The following is a 21,580-nucleotide window of genomic DNA, read 5'->3' as shown; positions in this document are numbered from 1 at the left end:
GGCGCTCTCATGGGTCTCTCACCACTCTTCCATACCTGGAGTGTTCTTCTCCCGGATACCCTCCGTTTTCCAGCCTTCACTCTCAGACCTCTCTATTTAAAATTGCAGCTCCTCCCACCTCCTGGCCCCTCAGCTCTTTTTCACTTTCTGTTATATGATTAACTTACTTACTTTGTTTCTTCCCACTAGAATGTAAGCTTCATGAGGGCAGGAAGGTCTCTTGCTGGTGGTGCCTAGAACAGTGCCTGACACATAGTAACACTCACCAAATGTTTGTTGGATAAATAGTGATGGTTACTAAACACAATAGCGTTTCATCGGAGATGTATCTGAGAGCGAGAGGCTGCTCTTAGCATTTTTCTGATTTAGTTGATGTGCTTGTGAACGATGTTACTTAATGCCAGAAAGAAGGGGTCAATATCAGTTTTATTCCTTCCTTTTGTCTTTGTAGGTATAGACACTGAGAACTGCTTGTTCATATAAATAAGTAGGCAGGCACGGAAGGTGTTTGTTGTCACTACGTCTTTGTGTCCCTGGACTTCAAAGTTAGGGACCAAAAATCATACAAGGTATTTTACTGTGGTCTTTCAGCTGATTACTAGATTAGGTTCCTTCTTCTATTTTGTTGAAAGCAAAGAGTTGGGAACCACCTGGCTGGAAATGGCTTTACAAACCCAGTCATTAGGATCCCTTTGTGTTGCATTTTCCGAGGTGCGCACCAAAACCACTTTCCTAAGACCTGCCAACCGACCGCTAATCATACCCATCATTCTTCACTTGACGGCCTCTCATGTTACCTGAAATATTCAGAAAGCATTGAGAAAACTGTGATATTAATTTCATCTTACCCCTACCAATATATATTAAACACTTAGGGTTTACAAAGACTCGTGGCTGCAGATTTAGCTCATTCAGCGTATCAGAAATTTCTGCCGTGTGCATCAGTAGGCAGGACCAGTTCTAACTGCCAAGACTCTCTCTCTGGCGAAGCCTCTAAATTAAGATGTGTCTCCAACAGCTGCCTGACTTCCGAGTTTAACCCCTAGTGGAGAGGTGAGGTGCGGGGCTGGCACCGCGCGGGGGAAGGCACGGGCCTCTTGCTTCTTGGCACCCTCTTCGCTTGCTTCTCATGGGGGTGAGGCATTCTTTTCCAGTAGTCCCGTGATTGACATTACTAAATGAAATCTAATCATCCCTGCCATCAGGCTCCACGTGTGTCTAACTTCAAGACATTCCAACTTGAACTGGGACATCTTATCTTTAACGCCATGCTTTGCCCTTTACAGAAATGGGTGTAAGATAGGGAAAGGCACAACCCTGCATAGTGCCTCGATTCAAGGAGCTTTACTGTGACCAGTGCATCACACCTTGGTGCAGTGCATCACAGGGAGAGGCTAGATGAGCAGGAGGCCTTCTGTTACAAGTGGGAGAAAGACAGTGAAAGGGGAGGTGGGAAGGGGCAGCTGGCATGACTCCTTGGCCTCACAAGTACTGTTGGGCAGATTGATTTCATGATAGGGCACTCGTGGACACTGGCCATCTAGAAGTGGATTCTGTTAAAGCTGTCAGTGCCCACATACCCCGTGGACAGTGTGTCCTCCCCGCAGTACCCGTACCCTGGCTGGAAGACACTAGCGTATGGTTCCTGGCAGGAAGGAGGGAGTAGGCTCCAGGGCACAGAGGGCTCCCTGTGTAACACAGCGAGATAAGGCGAGTTCTAACTGCGGGACAGACATAAATGTTGACACAATCTCAACGCCCTTAAAGAAGAAAAATGGTTTTTTAGTGGCTGGTTTGAGACCAACAACTTCCTATTAAATGTTCATTTTATATAAAAAGCTGAGGGAAGTGATAAAATGTAATATTGCTGATTTGTTCACGATGATAATATTTTAGAGGAAGTTGAACATTCGTTTTAAAGATGGTGGTAATTTTATCAAATTGTGAAGTTCAGAGTAATTTAACTCCTGTGGGGGGCATTCGTGCTGGAGCGCCCTCTGTTGGCAGCCACACCAGCAGCGCTTGCAACTCAGCCGAGCCCACCGCCGGCGGACTCCAGGAGAGGCAGAGAGGTGGGCGGTGCAGCGAGGGAGTTGGGACTGAGCTGTGGGGTCTGCAGACCTGGGGCGGCGGGGGGGGCACGGCGGTGCCGCTCTGACCCTGGACATTCTTCTGCGTACCCTCCAGCCCCTTTCCAGAGGGCCTGCTCTGTTCTGAAGGCTGTACCAAGCGCTCGGCCAGCCAGCCCACGAGTGCTGACCGGGCACAGTCGCTGAGACGGTGATTTTGTCTGGCTGGTTCACTGCCGTGTCCCCGGCCAGGGTCTGGAGCAGGGCCTGGCAAAGGGTCCATGCTCAGTCAGTGTTTGCCGAGTGACTGGAAGCCACATGCCGGGCACCGGGGAAAAGCAGTCAGCACAAGCCTGCCTCCCCCGTGGAGCTGATTCTCGTGGGGAGACCAGCGGCACACAGGTGACCGAGCGCTGAAGCAAGGTGGTCACGTGTCATTGAGGGGAGGCACTGGGTGCCGCGGGCCGGGACCGAGGGGCTGAGCGCAGGGAGGGGGCCAGTCTCCCAGGGGAGGCCTCCCTTTTCCCCGAGGGCGCGTGGCCAGTGAGGAGAGCGCTGCAGGCGCCAGTCAGTGTGGGCTGACTTGTAACCGTCAGGTCAGGGGTGAGGCTGGTGGAGTAACAAAGGAGCCCTGCAGTCCTCTTTTTCAACTCTTAATTCTCTGTATTTGCCATATGCTAACATAGTGTTTGCCTTTTGTTTCCTTTTTTTTTTTTTTAATTTAAAGGATTTTTTTGTTTTGTTTTGTGTTTTTTGATAGATGAGGGTTACTACCAGGGTGGAAAATTTCAGTTTGAAACTGAAGTTCCTGATGCATACAACATGGTGGTGAGTAGCCCGCGCTTGAGCCGCTGTTCCCCCTTCTTGTGGCGGGTGGCCGTCACCGGGCCCGGCAGTCCCCCCGCGTTGTGTCCGAGTGCAGCCCACCCAGTCCTGGGACTGAGCACGAGATGGCTGACACTTGTGTGGTTAATGCCCCTCATCAGCATTCTTGAGAGTGTTAGCGGAGAGGCTCCCTTTCTCAGCGAGTGCTTGCGAGTCCCGTGTGCCGGTGTGCGCTGGGGCGCAGCTCTGCCGGGGCTGGAATTACCCCCCCGAGGCTGGCGCCTCCGCAGGGGCTGCCTGGGTAGTTCACGCAAGCCTTGTTAGGTTCTGGCACTGGAGAAAAGAGCATTTTAGTTTAAGCTGTAGTTCTGTTTATGGTATAACAGCACAATTCCAGAAGTGTACAAAATGTGCGTTTTAGAATTTTGGAAAAGAACAATGACCTGTAGTTTCAAATTATGAGTGATGTACACCCCTAGCTACGTGTTGATCCCTCCAGGACCCTCCCAGTAATAACCGTGCCAAGTGCTGTCACATCTGTCTTTGCTTTTAAGGAACATGCCGACCCATTAGGAAGGTGAGAGAAAGTGTAGGAAGTTATCATAAAATGATAAAAGTGGTAAGTAGCAGACAGTGATATTGGTTAATAATAGGAGAATGCTTTAGAGGAATTCAGAGAAGGAAGAGAGAGGGTCCCTTTTGGAAAGTGGTCGGGGCCAGTTAAGCTTCTGAGGAGAACTAGAATTGGAGTCGTCCTGTCTCGGGTTGGCTCATGCACAACTGGGGCGGGTGTTCTAGGTGACGAGGACGTCTCTGCAACTGTGTCAGTGGGTATGGAAATGAGAACTGGCAACCTGTGTACAGGTCAAGTTGACCAGGTCTACTTGAATGAAGAATCAGGCTTGGGGAATAGTGGAGAGGTGAGAAAACTCAGATTTGGGGTTTTGGGGGCATTTTCACTGTGCCTGTGAGAAATCATTGACGGTTCGGAACAGCACCGCACACCCCTGAGTCGGGCGCCGGAGTGGGCGTGGTACGCGGGCCCTCTCCATCCCTGAGCTGCCGAGGTTGGCACGTGGCCAGCTCTGCCGGTGTGATATACATCTTTCCCCCCGTGATGTTCCTCAGCCTTCTCTGGCCTGTCGACTAGGAAAGAAAAATCTGATGGTAAAGTTCAGTCTCCTGTTAACCTGAGGCTGTGGGAATCGGGCACAGCGTGTGTCCCGTTGCTTTCCCTGCAGTAACTGCTCCCTCCTTTTCTGACAGGGGGAATCACCTGCTCCCCGCGACCTCGGCCCATCTCCACCGCCCAAGTCTAGTTCAGTGGCTCTAACACTCGTTTGTTTAAAGCCAAACTTTTATCTATGGAAATTGATCTTTACTGGGCTACTGTATTAAAAGTTCTTTTGGAAGTGTAATTTATGAGGATGGAAGAGTTAGCAGTCCAAGAAAAACAAAAAATAAATTTAATTTTTAAGTGAAGACAGGAAAATATGCATTTCAGGTCTTTGTCAATCCAGCCAACCAGCCACCCGCTGAGACTTCCCCTATTTCCCTGATCACCAACAGGGGAACCTGGCCTGACAGAGCACTGCACTCCCTCAGGTGAGAGCAGTTTGAGAACTTGGTTTAAGTGCACACATATTAAGGATTTGGGGCTGTTTTAATGGTTTCTGGAAACAGCCCGACGTGCGGTACTTAAAACTCTAGACTCTCTAACCTTCTGGACATATGCCATATCCGTGGGTTACTCACCTAGAGAATGTTAAAATTAAAGGGCGGTGAGTTTGTGACAGTCTTCAGAAAAGCAGTGAATTTGGCGGGGCTGAGAACCGTGGTTCGGGTGCACTGGCATCATTTAGTGGCAGAGTGTCTTTTTCCAAGTGTGAGGAGAAAGCAAAACCTCAGAAACGTCAAGGAAGGAACAGAGTTTTGTCGAGGGCTTCTGTGTGTCAGGTGCCTCCACTCAGTTTTACCTTATGTCACTCTCCAGTAGTTCTCTCGGTGACATTAATGTTCATATCTTTCCCATCAGGAAGTTAGGGCTCAGAAAGGTAAAGTTAAGAACTTGTTGGCTTTGCCGGTCTAGGTGGCTCAACTGCCAAAGCTGATTCTTGTCCAGAGCTGCCCGGCTTCCTAATGTGTGTCCTTCCCACCGCACCTGGTGGCCGCTTGGTAGTGAGAAAATGTTTGTCATACTCCCCGTTTAAGAAGCAGAGGAGTAGGAAATGAAATAAACAGAGGATAGAAAGCCACTGAGCCTCCAAGACACTTTTCCTGTATTAACTGGTGGCATATAAAGACCTTACATTTCTAGGTTTTAGTTTCTGTCTCCTTTGGAAAATTTCTAAATGATGGGCTAGTCCTGTTTCATCGGGAAGGAGACCCATGTTCTCCAGCCAGGAAGCCCTGGGAGGCCAGGCCCTCGGGGCTGTATCCAGACGCCACCCTGCTGCCGTGAGGGCCTCTCTGCCTCTCATCCAGGCAGAGGTGGTGCAGCTGCCTTACCAGCAGGCCAGTGAGGGTCACAAACTCACGCAGGGTGCACAGGGCTGCCCTGCCTCCAGGGTGCGTGAGGTAAAGTTCTTCAGTGATACAGAGGTAGCTCTGTTCACCTTTTCTGCGGTTAAGCTTTATCTACAGAATTCTTCTTAGCGTCTTTCTTCACTAGACCATCTGCTCCCTGAAGGAGGAGTCTGGAGGTGTCTTAATCTCACTGTATTTCCAGTGCTGGGCGGGGGCTGCCACACCAGACATCCAGTGCTTGGCATGCTCTCTGCCCCCCAGCAAGTTTATGGTGTTGCAGATTAAACCAGCATATGAAAGGTTACAGGCAAATGGGTAGAGATTATGAGGGCAGACTTGGAGGGATTCATGTTCCATCTGGGTGAGGAGATACAGCCAGTTTTTAGCAAGTCAGCCTGAAAGGGCTTTGCGGAGCTTTCTCAGGATTCATTTGCTCTAATGCCGTAATTTACATGATTTCTGTACTTCATGAGGAATTTGTTTTTAACCCCTAACACTTATAGTTCCTATAATTAAGGTCAGTTATTAAGGTTGTGAATGAAAACCTTTTAAGCAGTAAAGTAGATCATTATTTTAGAATAAACTTTTTTAGAACAGAAAGAATACACCTGTTTGGTGCCCCCTCACCCCTCACACCCCTCTGCCCCAGCAGCTGAAGGGCAGATTTCCTCGGGATCTTTGTCCTTTTTTCCCTGAACTTCATCTCGCAGTCTCCAGCTGCCTCGTAATCTCTCTCAGTCCTAGAAGTAGGCTGCAATGATTGACTGGCGTTTAATGAGCTCCTGAAATGCGCTGGGTTCTGTGTCAGACACTGTAGGCTGGAGATGAGAGTCGAGCGGCCTTTGACGAAGCTCAGTCTCTGGACACAGAAACAGTGACGAACCAATGTGATGGGGATGCCCGGAGGAGGCCTGAGTGCAGATGGCAGCTTGGCTGTGATGTCCCAGGCCTCACGACGCTCCCATGGCATTTTGCTGTGAGTGGTCAGAGGAAACCGTGTGCTGAAGCAGGAGAAAGGAATGCGGCTTTTCTCTCCCCCTGGAAGTGAGGTTATGTGATGCAACCAAATCGAGTAATGTGACCGTGACCAGCCCTGAGAGGGGTCAGGAAGGGCTGCCCTGCCACGTTTCCAGAAGGAGGAGAACCGGAGGTACCACAAGTAACACTTGAATACCCAGTCACCCCTCTTCTTTTTATGTAATTTATTATACTCTGTGGAAAATTGAGAAAATACCACTATGCAAAAGTAGAATGTTAGTCACCTGTTATCTCTCCATCCAGAGATGATCACCGTTAGCTTTTTGATGTATGGTATGCACAATGTATAATCAGACATGCGCGTGGGGCCACGCTGCACGTAGCTTGGTAACATCGTAGATAGGACAGTATGGCATCATAGCGTGAGAACGTATGTTGTCACGTCACTTAATATATAATGACATCATCATTAGTAAGAACACTTAATTGTATGATGTATCATGGTTTTAAACTAATCCTTTATAGTCGATCACTGGCTGACCAATATTTTGATTATGTGAACCAGACTTTATGTAAGGGGCAAAATAGTAAATATTTTAGGCCTTGTGGACCATATATGGTCTCTGTCGTATATTCTTTTTTTAAAACAACCTTTTAAAACTGTAAAGGCCATGCTTAGATTATAGACCACGTGAAAACAGGCCTGGCCTTATTTGGTCCATAGGCTGTAGTTTACTGACCCCTGGAATAAGCAGTGCTGTGATACATGTCCTAGACAGCAGCTTGTGCATGCCTGCCGCTGTCTTTGGATAAATTCTTAGAAGTGGAATTACAGGTACTGAGTAACTGATGCTAATTTTAAGGCTTTTTATCAGTACTATCCAGTTACCCTCCAGAGAGTTTTTCCAGTTGACATCCCCACCATCAGTGTTTGAAAATTCCCTTTTTCCTAAACCCTTACCAACGTGGGATATTTTCATTATTTTTTTTCTTTTTGCTATTTTGGGAGGAAATAAGTGGTATCTAAATGTCATTTGAATTTTCATTTCTTAAATAAGTAGGATGCTAAATTTTTTTCCTACTTATTAGCTCTTTATGTCTTTTATGAGCTGTTGTTATGTGCTTAGCCCTTTTTTTCCTTGGAGGTATTTTTTTTTTATTATAAGAGTTCTTATATAGAAATTATATGAAACTTTTTCTTAGTTTACTTAGCTGTGCTGTAAACATTTTCCTGTTTTTCATTTTTTTTGTTCTATAAAAGTTTGTGGGTTTTTTTTTCACCACTGTAGTCAAATCTACTTTTCCTTCTTGAATTTTTCATGTTGTGAAATGCTTAAAACAGGCCTCAGACCCCAAGACAACTCATCCACGTTTTCTTCTAGTCCTCTTAGAGTTCTGTGTCGTTTATGTGGAATAAAGCTCTAAGTGAATATCTAACTGTACTTTTCCGAATGGTTAGCCAGTTGTCCACTGAAGAATCCCTGCTTTCCCATTGATTTGCACTGCAGTCTTTGTCATATACTAAACCCTTAGCTGTGTGATGGGATGGCTGGTCATGCCACCACTGAGGTAGGAGGTGGAGCTGGTATTTCTTGGTCTTCCTTTGGGGGCGGTAAGGGTCTACAAGAATGGTTCAGTTTAGAAAGTGTGTGTCAGAATCCAGGACCACAGTTCTGGTGCAGAGGTTTGCTCTCTTTGTGGGGTACCGCTGTTACGAGGGCCATTGGCCGGGGGGGCGGCTGCACCAACATCTAACTGTGGACGGTGTGAAGGGACAAGGAGGAGAGGGGCAAGTGCAGTTGGACCCTTGGAGCCGCGTGGACACTCGGCGGGGTGACTGTGTGTTGGGGCCTCAGAGGAGGGAGGGGGTGAGCCTTCAGTCCCTTCAGATCCTGAGTTGGTGATGCGCTCTACCCAGTAGGTTACCTGCGTTCAGTGTTCATTAGAGAGATTTACCAATATGTACAGCGCCAGTGACGCTGACCTTCCCTCTTCAGCCTGAAGGCCCTGCTGAAAGTGCAGGCTGTGCTAGCATTCCTTCTGTCGAATGCATTCCTGTTTACTTGCAGGAAAGCAAATGAGCGTATTCAGTTGATTTCAGCTCACTGTGAACCTAAATTCTGTAATCCTCAGACGCCTACATCTGCATGGTTGGATTAATCATTTTGGGGAGTCTAGGTGACATGACATATTTGACATTCTGATGTCATGGTGTTTTGAAATCAGGAAGAAAACTTACGAGGGTACTGAAAAATATGTTTGTTTTATACAAATAAGGAGCTGAAACTATTAGAGTACTAGAAATAGTACAGGAGAAGATCTGGATGGTGAAAGATTTTCTAGATTGGTATCAAAGATAAAAATTTGATGACGAAGGCTTCGTATCTGTGAGATGAGCTGTCTGGTGAGATTCTGTGAGACGACTGTCAAGCTCCTCAAAGCAAGGCCACCTCGCGGTGGAACTGGGCCTGGGGAGGAGGCGCACCCGCTGCAGTGGGTGGGCTCGCGGCCTCTCTGGAGGCGAGGGCACTTGGCGCTGAGTGCGCAGCCTGCTCTCTGGCAGCCCCTCCCCTTCCTGGCCTTCATCCTGGGGACATATCTCATGGATGCGAATGAAGACAGCGTTGATCCAGCAGGTTTGTAGTGGAAGTGGGAAGCAACCTAAGCGTCCAGTGATAGGGAACTGGCTTGTTAAATACTAGTGTTTGTACCGTGGAATGCACAAAAGCCCAAAGTCATCTGAAATGGTGACAAAAATCAACGTGGAAAAGAAACGTATAGCACATTTCCCTACTTCTGTAAAGAAAAATGAATGTGCATCACACGCACCTGTGTGTCGCCTAGAACAGAGGCTCCAACATGTGCATCAGGTGTTACTAGAGATTATTTCTGGGGAGAGTTTTATATTCTCTATATCTGTAGATGTGCAGATAGCTTTCCTTTTTGTTGTTTTCTTAGGTGAGTATGGATTGCTTTTAAAACAGAGTAATAGTAAAAGAACAGTTTTATGCAAACATGCTTCACCCTGAGTACTGCTGATGTGCCTCATTCCCATGCTTGTGTGCGTTGTCTCCTCCTTTAAGTGTAAAGTGGGCTAGGACATGCACCGAGAAGAAAGTAAATGACAACAGCGCCTTCAGAGACACGCATAGAGGGGGCCAGTGCCGCCGTGAGGGGCAGTATTTCAGCCGTAGCCCAGCTACGTAGCGTCAAGGAGGCTGCGGGCTCCCGTAGGCAGTGGGGCCTGGAGGCTGCAGAGCTCCTCCCGGAGGGCGCCGTGGCTCCTCCTGCACAGGCAGGGTCAGAGGACGCAGAAGCCCGGCCGCCGGCACCAGCCGCCGGCAGCCCCGGGGCCTGCAGAGGGGTCCTGTTCGGGGCGCGGGCAGGCTTTACCCGTGCGAGCGGCGCGGTGCATGCAGTGTGCACACACTGCTGCGGGGGTGGCGGAGCCGGTGCCTGCTGAGCCACGTGAGTGGTGAGACAAGGCCCTGGGCGGGGTACGTGGAAGGCTCTGGAGAGCCTGTGATCTCTTCCTTCTGTGTTGCAGCCTCCTAAAGTGAGATGCCTGACCAGGATCTGGCACCCCAACATCACAGAGACAGGCGAGATATGTCTCAGGTGAGTTTATCTGCGTTCCCGTCTTCCGTGTTGTGAGCGCCGTGTGTGAGTGATGGGCTTTCTACACGGTATCTCCCCCGAGAGGAGATCTTGAGGCTGGGCCGATGTTAGGGAGGCTTCTGGCTGCACTCTGCGGTCCACCCAGGTGCCCCCCTCGAGGGCCCTTACCCTTTTCCCTCCGTCTGGCTGATTTTAGCTAAGAGGGGAGAATATGAGTAATGGAATCCAGGGTGGGGGGATGTGGACGGGAGGCTTCAGAAGACCCAAGCACTTGTATTTAAATGTCCTCTTTCCCAAATCGTCTGGATGCGCATAGGAGCACTTTCGTAGCAGGATACGCTTTCCCAGTCGTGCCTGGGTCCCCACCCTTCCAATGGCAGATGGTCAGGGGTCAGTGACTTCCTGCCGCCTAAGCTTGCCGGTCACTAACGTAGAGAGCTGGAGGAGTTGCGTAGAGTGTTGGTTGTTGTCGTTTTTTAGTAAATTTAGCTTGTGGGCTTTATTTTTCTGCGTCTTGCGCTTTCTCTGGTAGGGCAGTGAGGTTAACTTGTAGAGGCTCTGGTGCTGGACCCCCGGGCCAAGCCCCAGCCCCACCACTGCCAGCTTCGGGACTGCGGGAACCTGGAAGGCAGGCAGACAGGGTTTCTCCGGTGTGTCCTTTGCTTTCTTACTGTGAGCTAGTCCCTCCGCAGGCCCTGCCTCTGTGTCCTGTCCTTTTACCCTCTTCTCCCCACACGTGCACTGTGACCGCTCCTCCCTGCGAGGACAACCACTAGGATTCATCTCCCCATTTTAGTTTGTATGTGGAGCCCCCTGTTCTTTCATATCAGCTTCATTTTTTAATAGCAAGTTAACGGGAATTCCCTGGTGGTCCAGTGGTTAGGTCTCCACGCTCTCACTGCCAAGGACCCAGGTTCAGTCCCTGGTTGGGGAACCACGATCCCGCCAAAAAAAAAAAAAAAAAGTTAAAAATACACTTTATAAGTCAGTCATCCTCCCTTTTAAGTATCTGTCCTTTAAATATTGAAACTTTAAAAATCTATGATCTTCAGGTCCAGATTGTAAGTGGTTTCTGGTCCGGCCTTGTCTCCCCAGGCTTTTCACCTGTGCTCACTCTCCTGGGGGCTCCCCACACTCCACTTCCTGTCACGTCCCCTTCTCCGGTCAGAATTAGGTCCAGAGAGGGCATTTCTCTACTCACTTTTGCAGTCTTCTGAGAAATCAGATTATTAGCAAAGTATAATAGGAATTTAACAGATGGTTAAATGTAAATTTGGCTAAATTTGTAGTTAAATTTGGTTAAATTTGTAGCCTGCTACAAAAGACAGAAACTTTAAAGGAAAATCATTGATAGGTTTAGCCACATTAAAATTAAAAATACAAAAGCACAAAATTGAAAGAGAAAAGATCAGCAAGATTACGTCCTTTGTATGTAAACAGTCCTTTCAATCAATATGAAAACGATGGGACATATCCACCGGAAAATGAGCATTGCCTACAAGTAGGTGATTCATAGGAGAAACACAGCGGGTGGTGAGCGTCTGCTTGATGCTCAGTCTCCTTGGTGATCAGAGGACACGTGGAAGCAAGGGGACGCCGCTCACCACTTCTCAGACTGGCAGATACAAAAGCAAAGGGTGTGTGAGAACAGGCTCCCTCGTTCCACTGGAGAGTGCGTGTACCTGTACACCTTTCATTGGTCCTTCAGCCATAAGGCCTACATTTAACTTGTATATACCCTCGGACCTGTCAGCTGCACCTCTGGGAATTTAACTGAGGGAAGTAGTGTGCCAGGTTTATGTACAAAGACTACCTCTTTGTGAAAAACTAGACAGTGTCCAGCGATGGTTTTGGACATGGCATCTCCTGAATAAAGGAAATGATGTGCCTGGCGCTCCATGGGGTCTGGTCTAGTCACAGGGGTGCTTTTTGCTTCTCTTAGTGAGACTTGCCCTGCTCCCACCAAGGGCCCACACCCTGCTCTTGGCTCAGGGCCAGCAGTGCTATGTCTGTGGGATTGGAGGGACCAGGGCCATGAACCCGGCGGTTGCACTTCAGATTTTTGTTCTCCTAGAACCTGAGTTTCCAGTGTAGTCCCTGGGGCATCCTCTGTCCCCTTGCCTGTACCCTCTCTGATGGCCACGTGGCTGTCACCTGAGCTCCCTCGGGACTGCCATCTGCTCAGGCTGGGCCTGAACCTCCGTGGTGTCACCCTGCTCAGATCTGCGGCCCCCAGACATGGGCACACCTGGCCTCCAGGGGCAGTCCTGCTCTGTCTGTGCTTGTTGACGGGGAAGCTCAGAGGGCGCTGACTGGTCGCCCAGTCTGCCCGCCTGCCTTCCATCAGCTAATGTTGGCTGAGCCCAGACACAGTGGGGAGCAGTTTGCGATCTCTGCTTTATGGGGTCTGCCAGCTGGTGGGGAGACAGGCACTAAACAAGTAAACAAGGGTATAGCTAAAATTGCAATAAGGTCTATAAATGAAAAGGATAAGCTAGATCAGAAATAATTCTTCGCCCGTCTTAGTAAAGAAGTCTCTCGTTGGATCATATAAAGCACCAGGATTGGGCGGTTGGTTCCAAAAAGTTATTCAAAAGTTGTAGAGATTTTATCTCAACAACTCACTGATGCCTCTGCAGGGTGGAAGGACGTGCCCTGGGCAGATGGGATTAGGGTGCATGATGGGAGTTTTCTTTTTGGTGCTCGAAGTAAGCTGTAGGTTAGTTTTATTTACTCTAACTGATCTTCATGGGCAATTAAGATTATGGCATTGATTCAAATTCTGCATATTTGTGTTTTCTCCTGATCGTCATTGATTTTTGTGAATTTGAACGTGTTCTGATTCAAAAATTTTCTTAACAGTAACAAGTATGACCTGGAAAGCCTGACACTGACGTGTTAGCTTAGGAGCTGTTAGGTTCAGGTGAAAGCAGCAGTGTGATGTAATTCAACAATGCCAGGCTCCTTTTTTCACCAGAAGGAAACTAGGCAGTAAGTGGTAACTCTTCAAAGTGTGGGATGCTTATTTATATGCGAGTATATGCTGTGCGTTTGCAGTTGGTAGGACAGTCATGAAAATGACTCTTAGGTCAGCTCACATCACGTACCCCTGGAGCCCACGTGACCTTCCCTGAGCGTGGTCCTCCCACCCGGGGTGAGCACCTTCCAGAATGTTGTGTTCCTCTGCTTTTATTTTTTACACAGCTATTAAAATCACGTGCTGGGTGCTCACGTGGGTGAGTCTGCAGCTCCAGCTGGGGGCGCGTGCCCTGGGGCGGGTGCTGCCCTGCGCCTTGGTTTCTCCTCCGTAGCACGGGACCCCTCCCTCTTTGGTCTTGGGGCACTGGGTGAGTGTTGGGTCCTGCTGACACACAAGCAGGAAGCTCCGCTGTCATTGTTGTCACCATCCTTTTCTGAATGTTAAATTGACAGATGCGCTCTGTATGTTCTGATTTAAGCATGCTTTTCCCCTGCTGAGTGTACAATACATAAAAATAACACTCGCGATTAGACTGGAGGACCCATACAGGCGTGAGGCAGAGAAGGCCTTCTGTGGCGACACAGGAAACTGTGGAGCCACAGAGGAGAGACGGACTGCATGAGACGTGCACCTCCGTTCCGACAGAAATCACGCTGAGCAGCTCGCGGGACTGGAGCCTGCTCCCTGCTGACCGCTGTGCCTTTCTGTGTCTGTTTCAGTTTACTGAGAGAACATTCGATTGACGGCACCGGCTGGGCCCCCACAAGGACACTGAAGGTAGCGTGTCCTTTGCCCACAACTCCCCGGATGCCCCTCCATCGGCAGCCAGCCTCCTGTAAGGACAGCAATGTCCACGCTGTCCTATCTGCATGGGTGGACGGGCCCACGCTGCCCACCCGCCACCGCCTGCCTGGGGCTGCTGGCCAGGCGCTGGCCCTGCTCAGCTCCTCTGCCCCCACTTCTCTTCGGTTGGGGGCGGGGATTAGGGTGTCGGGTCATCTCCTCTCCCCTCTGCCCTTTACCGTTTACGGTTTGTGCTTCGGTGGTTTACTGTTTCTACCCTCGTCTTGCTATTCGCCCCAGTCTTTGATAGTTGTCTCCCCCTTTAAGCAGTGGAGACTCGCCAGGCGTGGGTAGAGACGGAGGAAGGAAAGGCTGGATGTTCTGTGTCTGCTCTGAGTTACACTGGACAGAGGAGGGGTGGCAGGGTGCAGCCAGGTGTGCTGCACGGGGGCCCCTCTGCTGGGGCAGGGGGTGGAAGGGGGAGCCACAGGGACTAAATAAGTGGCCCCAGTTGCTTCTCCAACATGGCTTGAGTGGGTTTCGGGGGTGCGTGTCGTGGGTACCCACGTGAGGCCGCCGGCTGTGCTTCGCCTCAGGGCTTTTCCATGGTGCTGTCCGTAGGCACCTGCAGTTTCTCCCCATGCCTGACCTTTTATCAGAAGGAGTCAGGACTTTTGGGCAGTGTTCACCTAGTAGTAAGCAGCTACCTGACTTTTGCCATCTTCTTTGCCTGAGTAGTGAACTGGTCCCACACGGTCGTAGCCTCTGCCTGTCTGCTGAGGGATCGATCCTGCCCAGAAGAGCGATCGCCTGGGACTGGGTTTAGGGGCAGCCGTGTTCCCAGCCTGCACTTCAGCACAAAGGCGTGGTCTTCTGAGCCAGTCACCGTCTTCCCTGGTGACCGTCCTGCTGCTCTGACACTGATGGTCCCACCTTTCAACTTGAAAGGGCCGTGGGCCTCCAGTCAGCCTGTTTGTGAAGCTCTGAGAGCCGTGTGGCATATCACACGTGCCGTCTCCCTGCCTCTCTCTCTCGTAACGTTTTTCCACACATGTCCACTTTGGCTCAGTCAGGCATGGATTACAAACGCTGTCCCACCTAAAACCACTCGTAGGTCTCAGTCTGTGCCAAGTGCACAAAAAGCGAGCAATGGCTGGTAACAGCTGCTGCGCTGGATGCTGTCCCCCAGGTTGCAAGGGGGAGCCTGAGATTAACTTTCTAGGCCCTACTTTTTTTTTTTTTTTTTTTTGCGGTACGCGGGCCTCTCACTGTTGTGGCCTCTCCCGTTGCGGAGCACAGGATCCGCAGCATGTGGGATCTTCCCAGACCGGGGCACAAACCCGCGTCCCCTGCATCAGCAGGCGACTCTGAACCACTGCGCCACCAGGGAAGCCCTAGGCCCTACCTTTTAAAATAACTCCTGCAGAAAACTAACCTCTTCCACTATATGCTGACTTAACTGGTTCATCTCTTAGAGACCATCCCCACCTGAAACTTGTTTTTGTCTTTCTTTCTCATTTCAGGATGTTGTTTGGGGATTAAACTCTTTGTTTACTGTAAGTATGCTGACCAGAATCCCAAGTTTTTCTTGATTCCTCTGCCTCCTGGTTTTAAAGATCGCATCAAGGATAACATGAGGGGATCAAAACCAGCGGTGTGGGCGCACTAAAACCCCCTTTTCTTTGGCACTTTTGTGAATCAGAGGAGCAGTGAGACAAGAACTGAGGGGGCTTTGGAGTGACACTCTGGGAGGTCCTGGGGCTGGGAGGGGCGGGAGCAGAGCGTCCCCACTTCCGCCCTGCTGTCGTGGCCGCCTCGCTCCCGGGGGCCGGCGTGGGCCAGTTCCGCTCGCTGTGGTCTCCTCCACGCAGGCCCCTCTGGGAGCGCCTGGCCCACCTCACACCGTCCGCTCTCACCGGCAGCCAGTCCACAGCTTCCTTCGCTCCCAGGGGCCCGGTTTGGGAGAAGGAGTGTGTAGTCACCAACCTTTGGGCTTTTCACAAACCCAGAACCTTAGAATTATTCTCTTAATCAGTGAAGTTTGCTGTCCTCAGAGAACAGCACCTCTCAGGCAGGGGCTGGAGGGCGGGAAGAGGTGTAGGAGAAGGGGAAAGGGGGAAAGCTGGTATTTGGAGTTTTATATAGTATTATTCGTTACTTTGAGTTTTGGCTTTTTGATCATAAAGAAGCTTTGAAAGAAATAAGCTTCAGGGATCTGTCTCTGGGCAAAAAAAAAAAAAATCTCTGCTACTTTTGGTAAAACCTAAGTCCCCCCATGAAAACGAGCCATCCTGGACAGCCCCCAGGACGACGGGACTGCTCCCTCACCCTGCCGTCCTCAGCCAGTGAAAGACAGCAGAGCAGAGCCCAGAGGAGACCCCTAAGTGCCTGCCCCCCCTGCCTTCTCGGCTGATGTCACCGGGTGGTCCGGTAACACCTCCTGATTTCGGGACCTGCCGTAATCTCCAGGAGAAGGCAATACCCAAGGGGTACCGGGCCATCTGGACAGGTTTCTGCTGGTCTCAGCTGTTTTGTTGTGATTGTTTTTGGCTTCTCCATTGAAGTGAATGAAGTTTTACTTCTGGAGATGCAGAGGCTGGAGTGTGATTTAAAACCTGCCTGGCAGTTGTGCTGCTTCTCTTTTGAAGGACATCTGATGGGTCCCCATCTCTCCAAGCACTCCAAACCTTCCAAATTCTAAAGAGCCCATCAAACTTGCTAATGAAGTCTATAACGGTTATTCCAACTCACATATTCATTTTAGGTAAAATACATGGTAAAGAAGATGAAGAATTCTGTATGTCTGGTGTGAGTCTTTATATGCACCGGGATTCTCATACAATACGTGCTTTATATTTTTGCCTATTTCTGGGACTTGGAACTAATTTCCCAGCTGTTAATGATCATAGAGATTTAGAATTTTTCCTGGCTGTATTTGTGACATATTGGTCACACCCATATTTATTTCCAAATCAGGAATACAATCCCCAGATTAAACATTGCTCCTCAGGAGAAATAACAGTTGTCTTTACAATGATCCATCAGTGGCTTTGGAAAGCAGTGACTCAACATAACAAATGTTTCTACCCTGACCTTTAAGAAGAGGACTAGGTAGTATAAATCCGTCATTATTCTTGGGGGTGGGGGGAGTAGCATTCCAGGGCTCTTCTAAGGTGGAAAGGGTCTGGTGCTGGTTCCCTGGGGCCAGGGAGCCCTGGCCACAGTGGCACCATCCTACGTTGTTAGGTCGGGTTGCAGACGTCCTTCCTACTGGATTGTGAGTGCCGTGCTTGTGGAGGTGAGTTAAAGGTGAAGGGAGAATCTAGGCAAAGTCAGAATAGAAACATAGACTTAGAAGACAGAGTTGTTAATCACAAAATAAAGGAGAAAATGAATTTTTAAGGAAAAATTAACAGGATTTTTTATTTAGAAATGCTCATAATAAGAGTGGTTTGTCATTCCCCAAGTATCAAAACTAGCATTAGAAATTAGTGTGGTCACTCTTTCCTCACCAAACGTTGGATAATCGTGGGTAAACACATCCCTGCCTTCTTTCAGTGGACCGTTAATCACCATCTGAAAAAAGTATCTCAGGTTCAGTGCTCCTACATCAAAAGGAACTTTAGTTCTCGGGAGTTTTTTCAGCTCTGGGTCGTTCTGTCATTTGCTGATTAGGTTTCTGTTGCCTGCTTCATAAAATGAAGACGTGCAACAGCAGAAAAACAGATTCTTTCCATTGCTTACTTTGAGTTTCTCTCTTTTTAAGGATCTTTTGAATTTTGATGACCCACTGAATATTGAAGCTGCAGAACATCATTTGCGGGACAAGGTAAGCTAGTAACAGGAATATTCTAGGTTGATGTATTTGGTGAAAAGATAATTACTGCCCCTTGATTAAATAAGTATGAAACTGAGAATGGTGACTAGAATTTAACTAGAGTTAAATCCCATTGAATTAAATGGGACTAGAATTTAAAGCAATGTATGAATGATGTATTATAATAAATGTGAGTGGTCTCAGAAAAGCGCTTGACCCGAGGTCAGACAGAAGTGTTTTTAGGTGTGGTTTCCTGGTAGAGTTCAGTATGATGACCTACAGCAGGCGGCCGTCGCTTTACCGCGTGATGGCGTAGGAGCACAGAAGGGAGACCGAACCAAGGGTGTTACCGCCCCCCACCCCCCCACCCCCGCCACCTCTGCCGCCACCCAGCGGGCTGACCGCCCTCCACACCTTCCCAGAGTGCAGGCGCACGCGAGCCCACAGCGATGGGGTCGTGTTTGTTTTGTTGTCGTTGTTCGTGTATTTTCGCTTTTTCCCTCCAAGTCAGTGCATAAACTCTCACTCGTTCATTTTAGGAGCTGTCGAATAATATCCCGTGGTGTGGCTCTACCGTACTTTTCTCAACCATTCTCTTATGGCTGGGCACTCAGGTTTTTCCACGGGATTATTTTCCAGCTACAGACGGCGCTGCAGTAAATGCCCTTCGTACACACATCCTTACAGTGTGCGGGCACAAGGCACAGGGTCCGGGAGGCGGCCGAGTGTGGCCGAGGTGAGGCTGCTGGAGGTTGTTCGGAGCTGGTCGGGCCTAAGCAGACAGCTCTGCGGCGCTGACTCCGTTTAGTCACAGGACCTCACGTTTCGTTTTCTGAGCCACATTCCCTGTGAATCCTTGCCCTGCCCAGGAGTCAGCCACCTAACACTGTTGGATCGGCTGACGTGGCTCTGAACGTAGGACGTTCTAAAGGCCATCAAGCTGGTTCTAAATACCGTGCTTAATGTTGAGGTCAGCTGCTTCTGTACATGTAAGACCTACCGTGTGCCAAAGCGCACGGGCGTTTTAAATGTGCCACGTGTGGTGTTTACCACAGCCGGCCTTAGCAGGGCCCCGAAGGGCAGGCAGGAGGGCCCCCGGCACGTGTCCCGGCACGCGGGGAGCAGAGAGCCAGGCGGTGGCCCCGGAGGGTCGGCGGGTGCCTCTGGTCGGGCAGGCAGAGGAGGCCACGTCCTGCTGAGCAGGCCGGGAGGCGGCCGAGGTCTTCAGTCTCGCCTCACCGGCCTTTGGCAGTCAGCCATCTACACCCTCGGGGCGGCCCTGGCGGGGAGGAGCCTTTGTTTGTCCGCTGTGCTGACAAGCCTTGCTGGCGGGCCCCCAGGAGGCTCTGTTCAAGTTCTAACTCCACCTGTCATTGTCATTGTGCCCAACAAGGATGTCCCCACTCAGCACTAACTAACAGTTGTAGCCCCTGTAGACTAAACCTTGTCGGGAGGGAACACCCTTATAGAGCCAGGAGGAGAAAAAACATGTTACGATTGTTTATTTTTTATTGTTCTCGGAAGGGTGTTTCCTGCTCTTTGTATGAAATAGGAAGAGACTTGCAGCTTACAGGCAGACTTCATTTTATTGTGCTTCGCAGATATGGGTGTTGCTGCTTTATGTCGGGTTCTCAGGGAAAGCCCTTCTGGTAAGATGTGAGTAGAGGCCGGTTGTGAACCAAGTGGACCTCAGGCGGGAGCGTTCCAGAGGCCTCAGCGGCAGCGCAAAGGCCCTGAGGCAGGACTGCGCTCCTGGTGTTCAGCGATGCTTCAGAGGCCCCGTGTGACTGGGGCAGGGCAGCAGGAGGGCAGTGGTGACATGGTGTAGCAGCAGCCCTGCGTGGCCCTCCAGGTGCCAGGCAGTGTCATACCTGCTCCCAGACACACTTGTTTCCCTGACAACCCACGAGGGAGGGACTCTTGCCCCTGATTTGCTGCTGAGGGAGCAGGGCCACCAGGAAGTGAAAGACTTGCCGGGAAGGGGCGGACCCCAAGATTTGAACCCAGGCGGTTTGGCCCCAGGGTTCGTGGTCTTCTCACTGACGAGAGCAAAGGTGATTAAGGCTGAGCTGAGGCACCTGTGGTCCTGGGTGTCTGTGGGATCGTCACTCCACATCCCGGGAGCTTTGGCCGCGGCTGCCTGGGAGCCGATGGTATGTCGGCAGCTGGGTACCGTGGAGGTGACCTTGTGAGAGTTTTGCTGAAGACAGCCAGGGCTTCTGTGCAGCCCGTGTTGGCTGCGGGCAGACAGCTGTGAGGGAGCCTCTGAGCACAGTCCTGGGCCGCCTGGTGGCGACCACAGGGGTCCCCTTCTCCCCTTTCCTTGAACCCGCCCCACCCTGAAAGAGTGACTGCAGCGTGGCCGAGGAGAGCAGGCCCGTTCCGCCCGTGCCTCCCAGGTGGCCCCTGCAGCAGGCAGGGCCCGGGGCTGTGCCTCTTGCTGGATGGGACTGAAGCCTGGGACCCTGTGTGCAGCTGTGGGTGGGGGTGAGAGGGTTGAGAGCCCGCCTTCAGGTCACAGGCCGTCCCGCCACCAAATGCGGACGGGTGTTCTGAGGTGGACAGGCTCCAAGTCACTCGTGGCTCAGACAGTCCCAGGGGCCCTTCCCAGTCCTGTAAGGCCAGGGAATTTTGCTCCTGACCTTAGAGAGAAAAGACCTGGGGACACACTTGGGGCGTTGGCTCAGATCTGAGGTGGCTTTCCCTCTCGCGCTAGCCTGGGAGATACCTGCATCCATACAGCGTTTTTACCCCTGAGGGATCAGCCCAGGCCCCCAGGTGGCCTCTGCTTGATGCCCAAGGAGCGCCCTCTGTAGCAAGCCCACCTCTCGTCTCAGGCAGGGTGGTCACCCTGATGGCGGGCTGCACTTGGGCCATAGGTAGCAGGGTCCTGGGGAGACAGATCAGGACACAAGGGTCTTCCTGAGAGCTGCAGCCAAGGCTCATGCCCATTTGTGGTCCAGAGTCCCGGCCGGACCCGCATCGTGACCTTGACCACACTGGTGGATCTCACTCTCCCCGTCCGCACAACGCAGGGTCTTCGGTTCCCGTCCGCCCAAAGCTTGTTTGTGTCCCCTCCCGGCACCCAGAGTGACAGGGAGGTGGCACTCAGCCCCGTGGGTCTCTGAGTCTCCTGCCACCTTGGCGACTGGAGGATTGGAGGCCGGACCCTTAACGCCCTCCCGAGAGCTGGCGGGGGCCCTTGGCTCGGGGGCACGCAGCTTGTCCCTGAAGTGTCGCCCTGCGCTGACTCACCCCCCCTTCCTCCCCTCTGCCCCACAGGAGGACTTCCGGAATAAAGTTGAAGACTACATTAAGCGCTACGCCAGATGACAGGAGGAGAGGGCTGCGGGGCCGTGGACTGTGCGCTACCAGCTTGTCTCCAGCTGAAACGAGAAGGGAGTCTCCTCCCGTCCCTGGCTCCCCTCAGTCCTGCTGGGCCGCCCCAGTCCCGCGACCATGCCGTCCCGAGGAAGCACCTCTTCACGACCGCCCATTGTAGACAGAGAGTTCCGCATAAATACAGCCAGAAAATGTGCTTCGGGTCCTAAAGAGTTGTCTGCTTACCTTAACATGTTTACTTTTTTGAAACTGTACTGTATAGGCTGTTAATGAGATTCTCGAGAAGTTGTGATGAACTCAGCATTGAGGCTAGAGCTTGCTTCTCCCCTTTCCCCAGTCAGTCCCTGCCCAGGCGATGCTAATGATGTGCTCAGTGTAGCTCGCAGACGGCGGTCAGAACCCGCTGCAAACCGTGATTGGATGCGAATTCCCTTCGCTCCTTCCACGAATGTTGGCCCTGCCCAGGTGTCGTGAAGCTTCCCAGAATGCATATGGTCGTTCACTGTAGATCTCTTACTGAAATGCGTATTTTATTTAATGTAAGTATATTTTGGAACAGATTTGTAATTTGTACAATTTAATGCTTTAATTATTTTTTTCTATTCTCATTTAGTTTGTATTTTCATTGTATAGAGCAGACAG

General features: G+C 50.7%; 1 protein-coding gene across 3 annotated transcripts in view; it reads left to right on the top strand.

Annotated features, from left to right (window-relative positions):
- The window catches only part of UBE2F (ubiquitin conjugating enzyme E2 F (putative)), a 51,370-nt gene extending 30,295 nt beyond the window's left edge, over positions 1-21,075 (top strand). For all 3 annotated transcript variants that reach the window (XM_069540826.1, XM_060015845.2, XM_060015843.2), the window contains 6 exons: positions 2,830-2,897; positions 9,946-10,016; positions 13,716-13,773; positions 15,303-15,335; positions 17,546-17,608; positions 20,879-21,075. In XM_069540826.1, the coding sequence (XP_069396927.1) occupies positions 2,830-2,897; positions 9,946-10,016; positions 13,716-13,773; positions 15,303-15,335; positions 17,546-17,608; positions 20,879-20,929 (344 nt within the window). In that variant the 3' untranslated portion in view covers positions 20,930-21,075. The remainder of the gene's footprint in view (positions 1-2,829; positions 2,898-9,945; positions 10,017-13,715; positions 13,774-15,302; positions 15,336-17,545; positions 17,609-20,878) is intronic.
- Positions 21,076-21,580: the final 505 nt, after the last annotated feature.

Source organism: Delphinus delphis, chromosome 7 (genome assembly GCF_949987515.2).
Source record: "Delphinus delphis chromosome 7, mDelDel1.2, whole genome shotgun sequence".
In the NCBI taxonomy this organism is placed as follows: Eukaryota; Metazoa; Chordata; class Mammalia; order Artiodactyla; family Delphinidae; genus Delphinus; species Delphinus delphis.
This window is presented reverse-complemented; position numbering and strand designations above follow the sequence as displayed.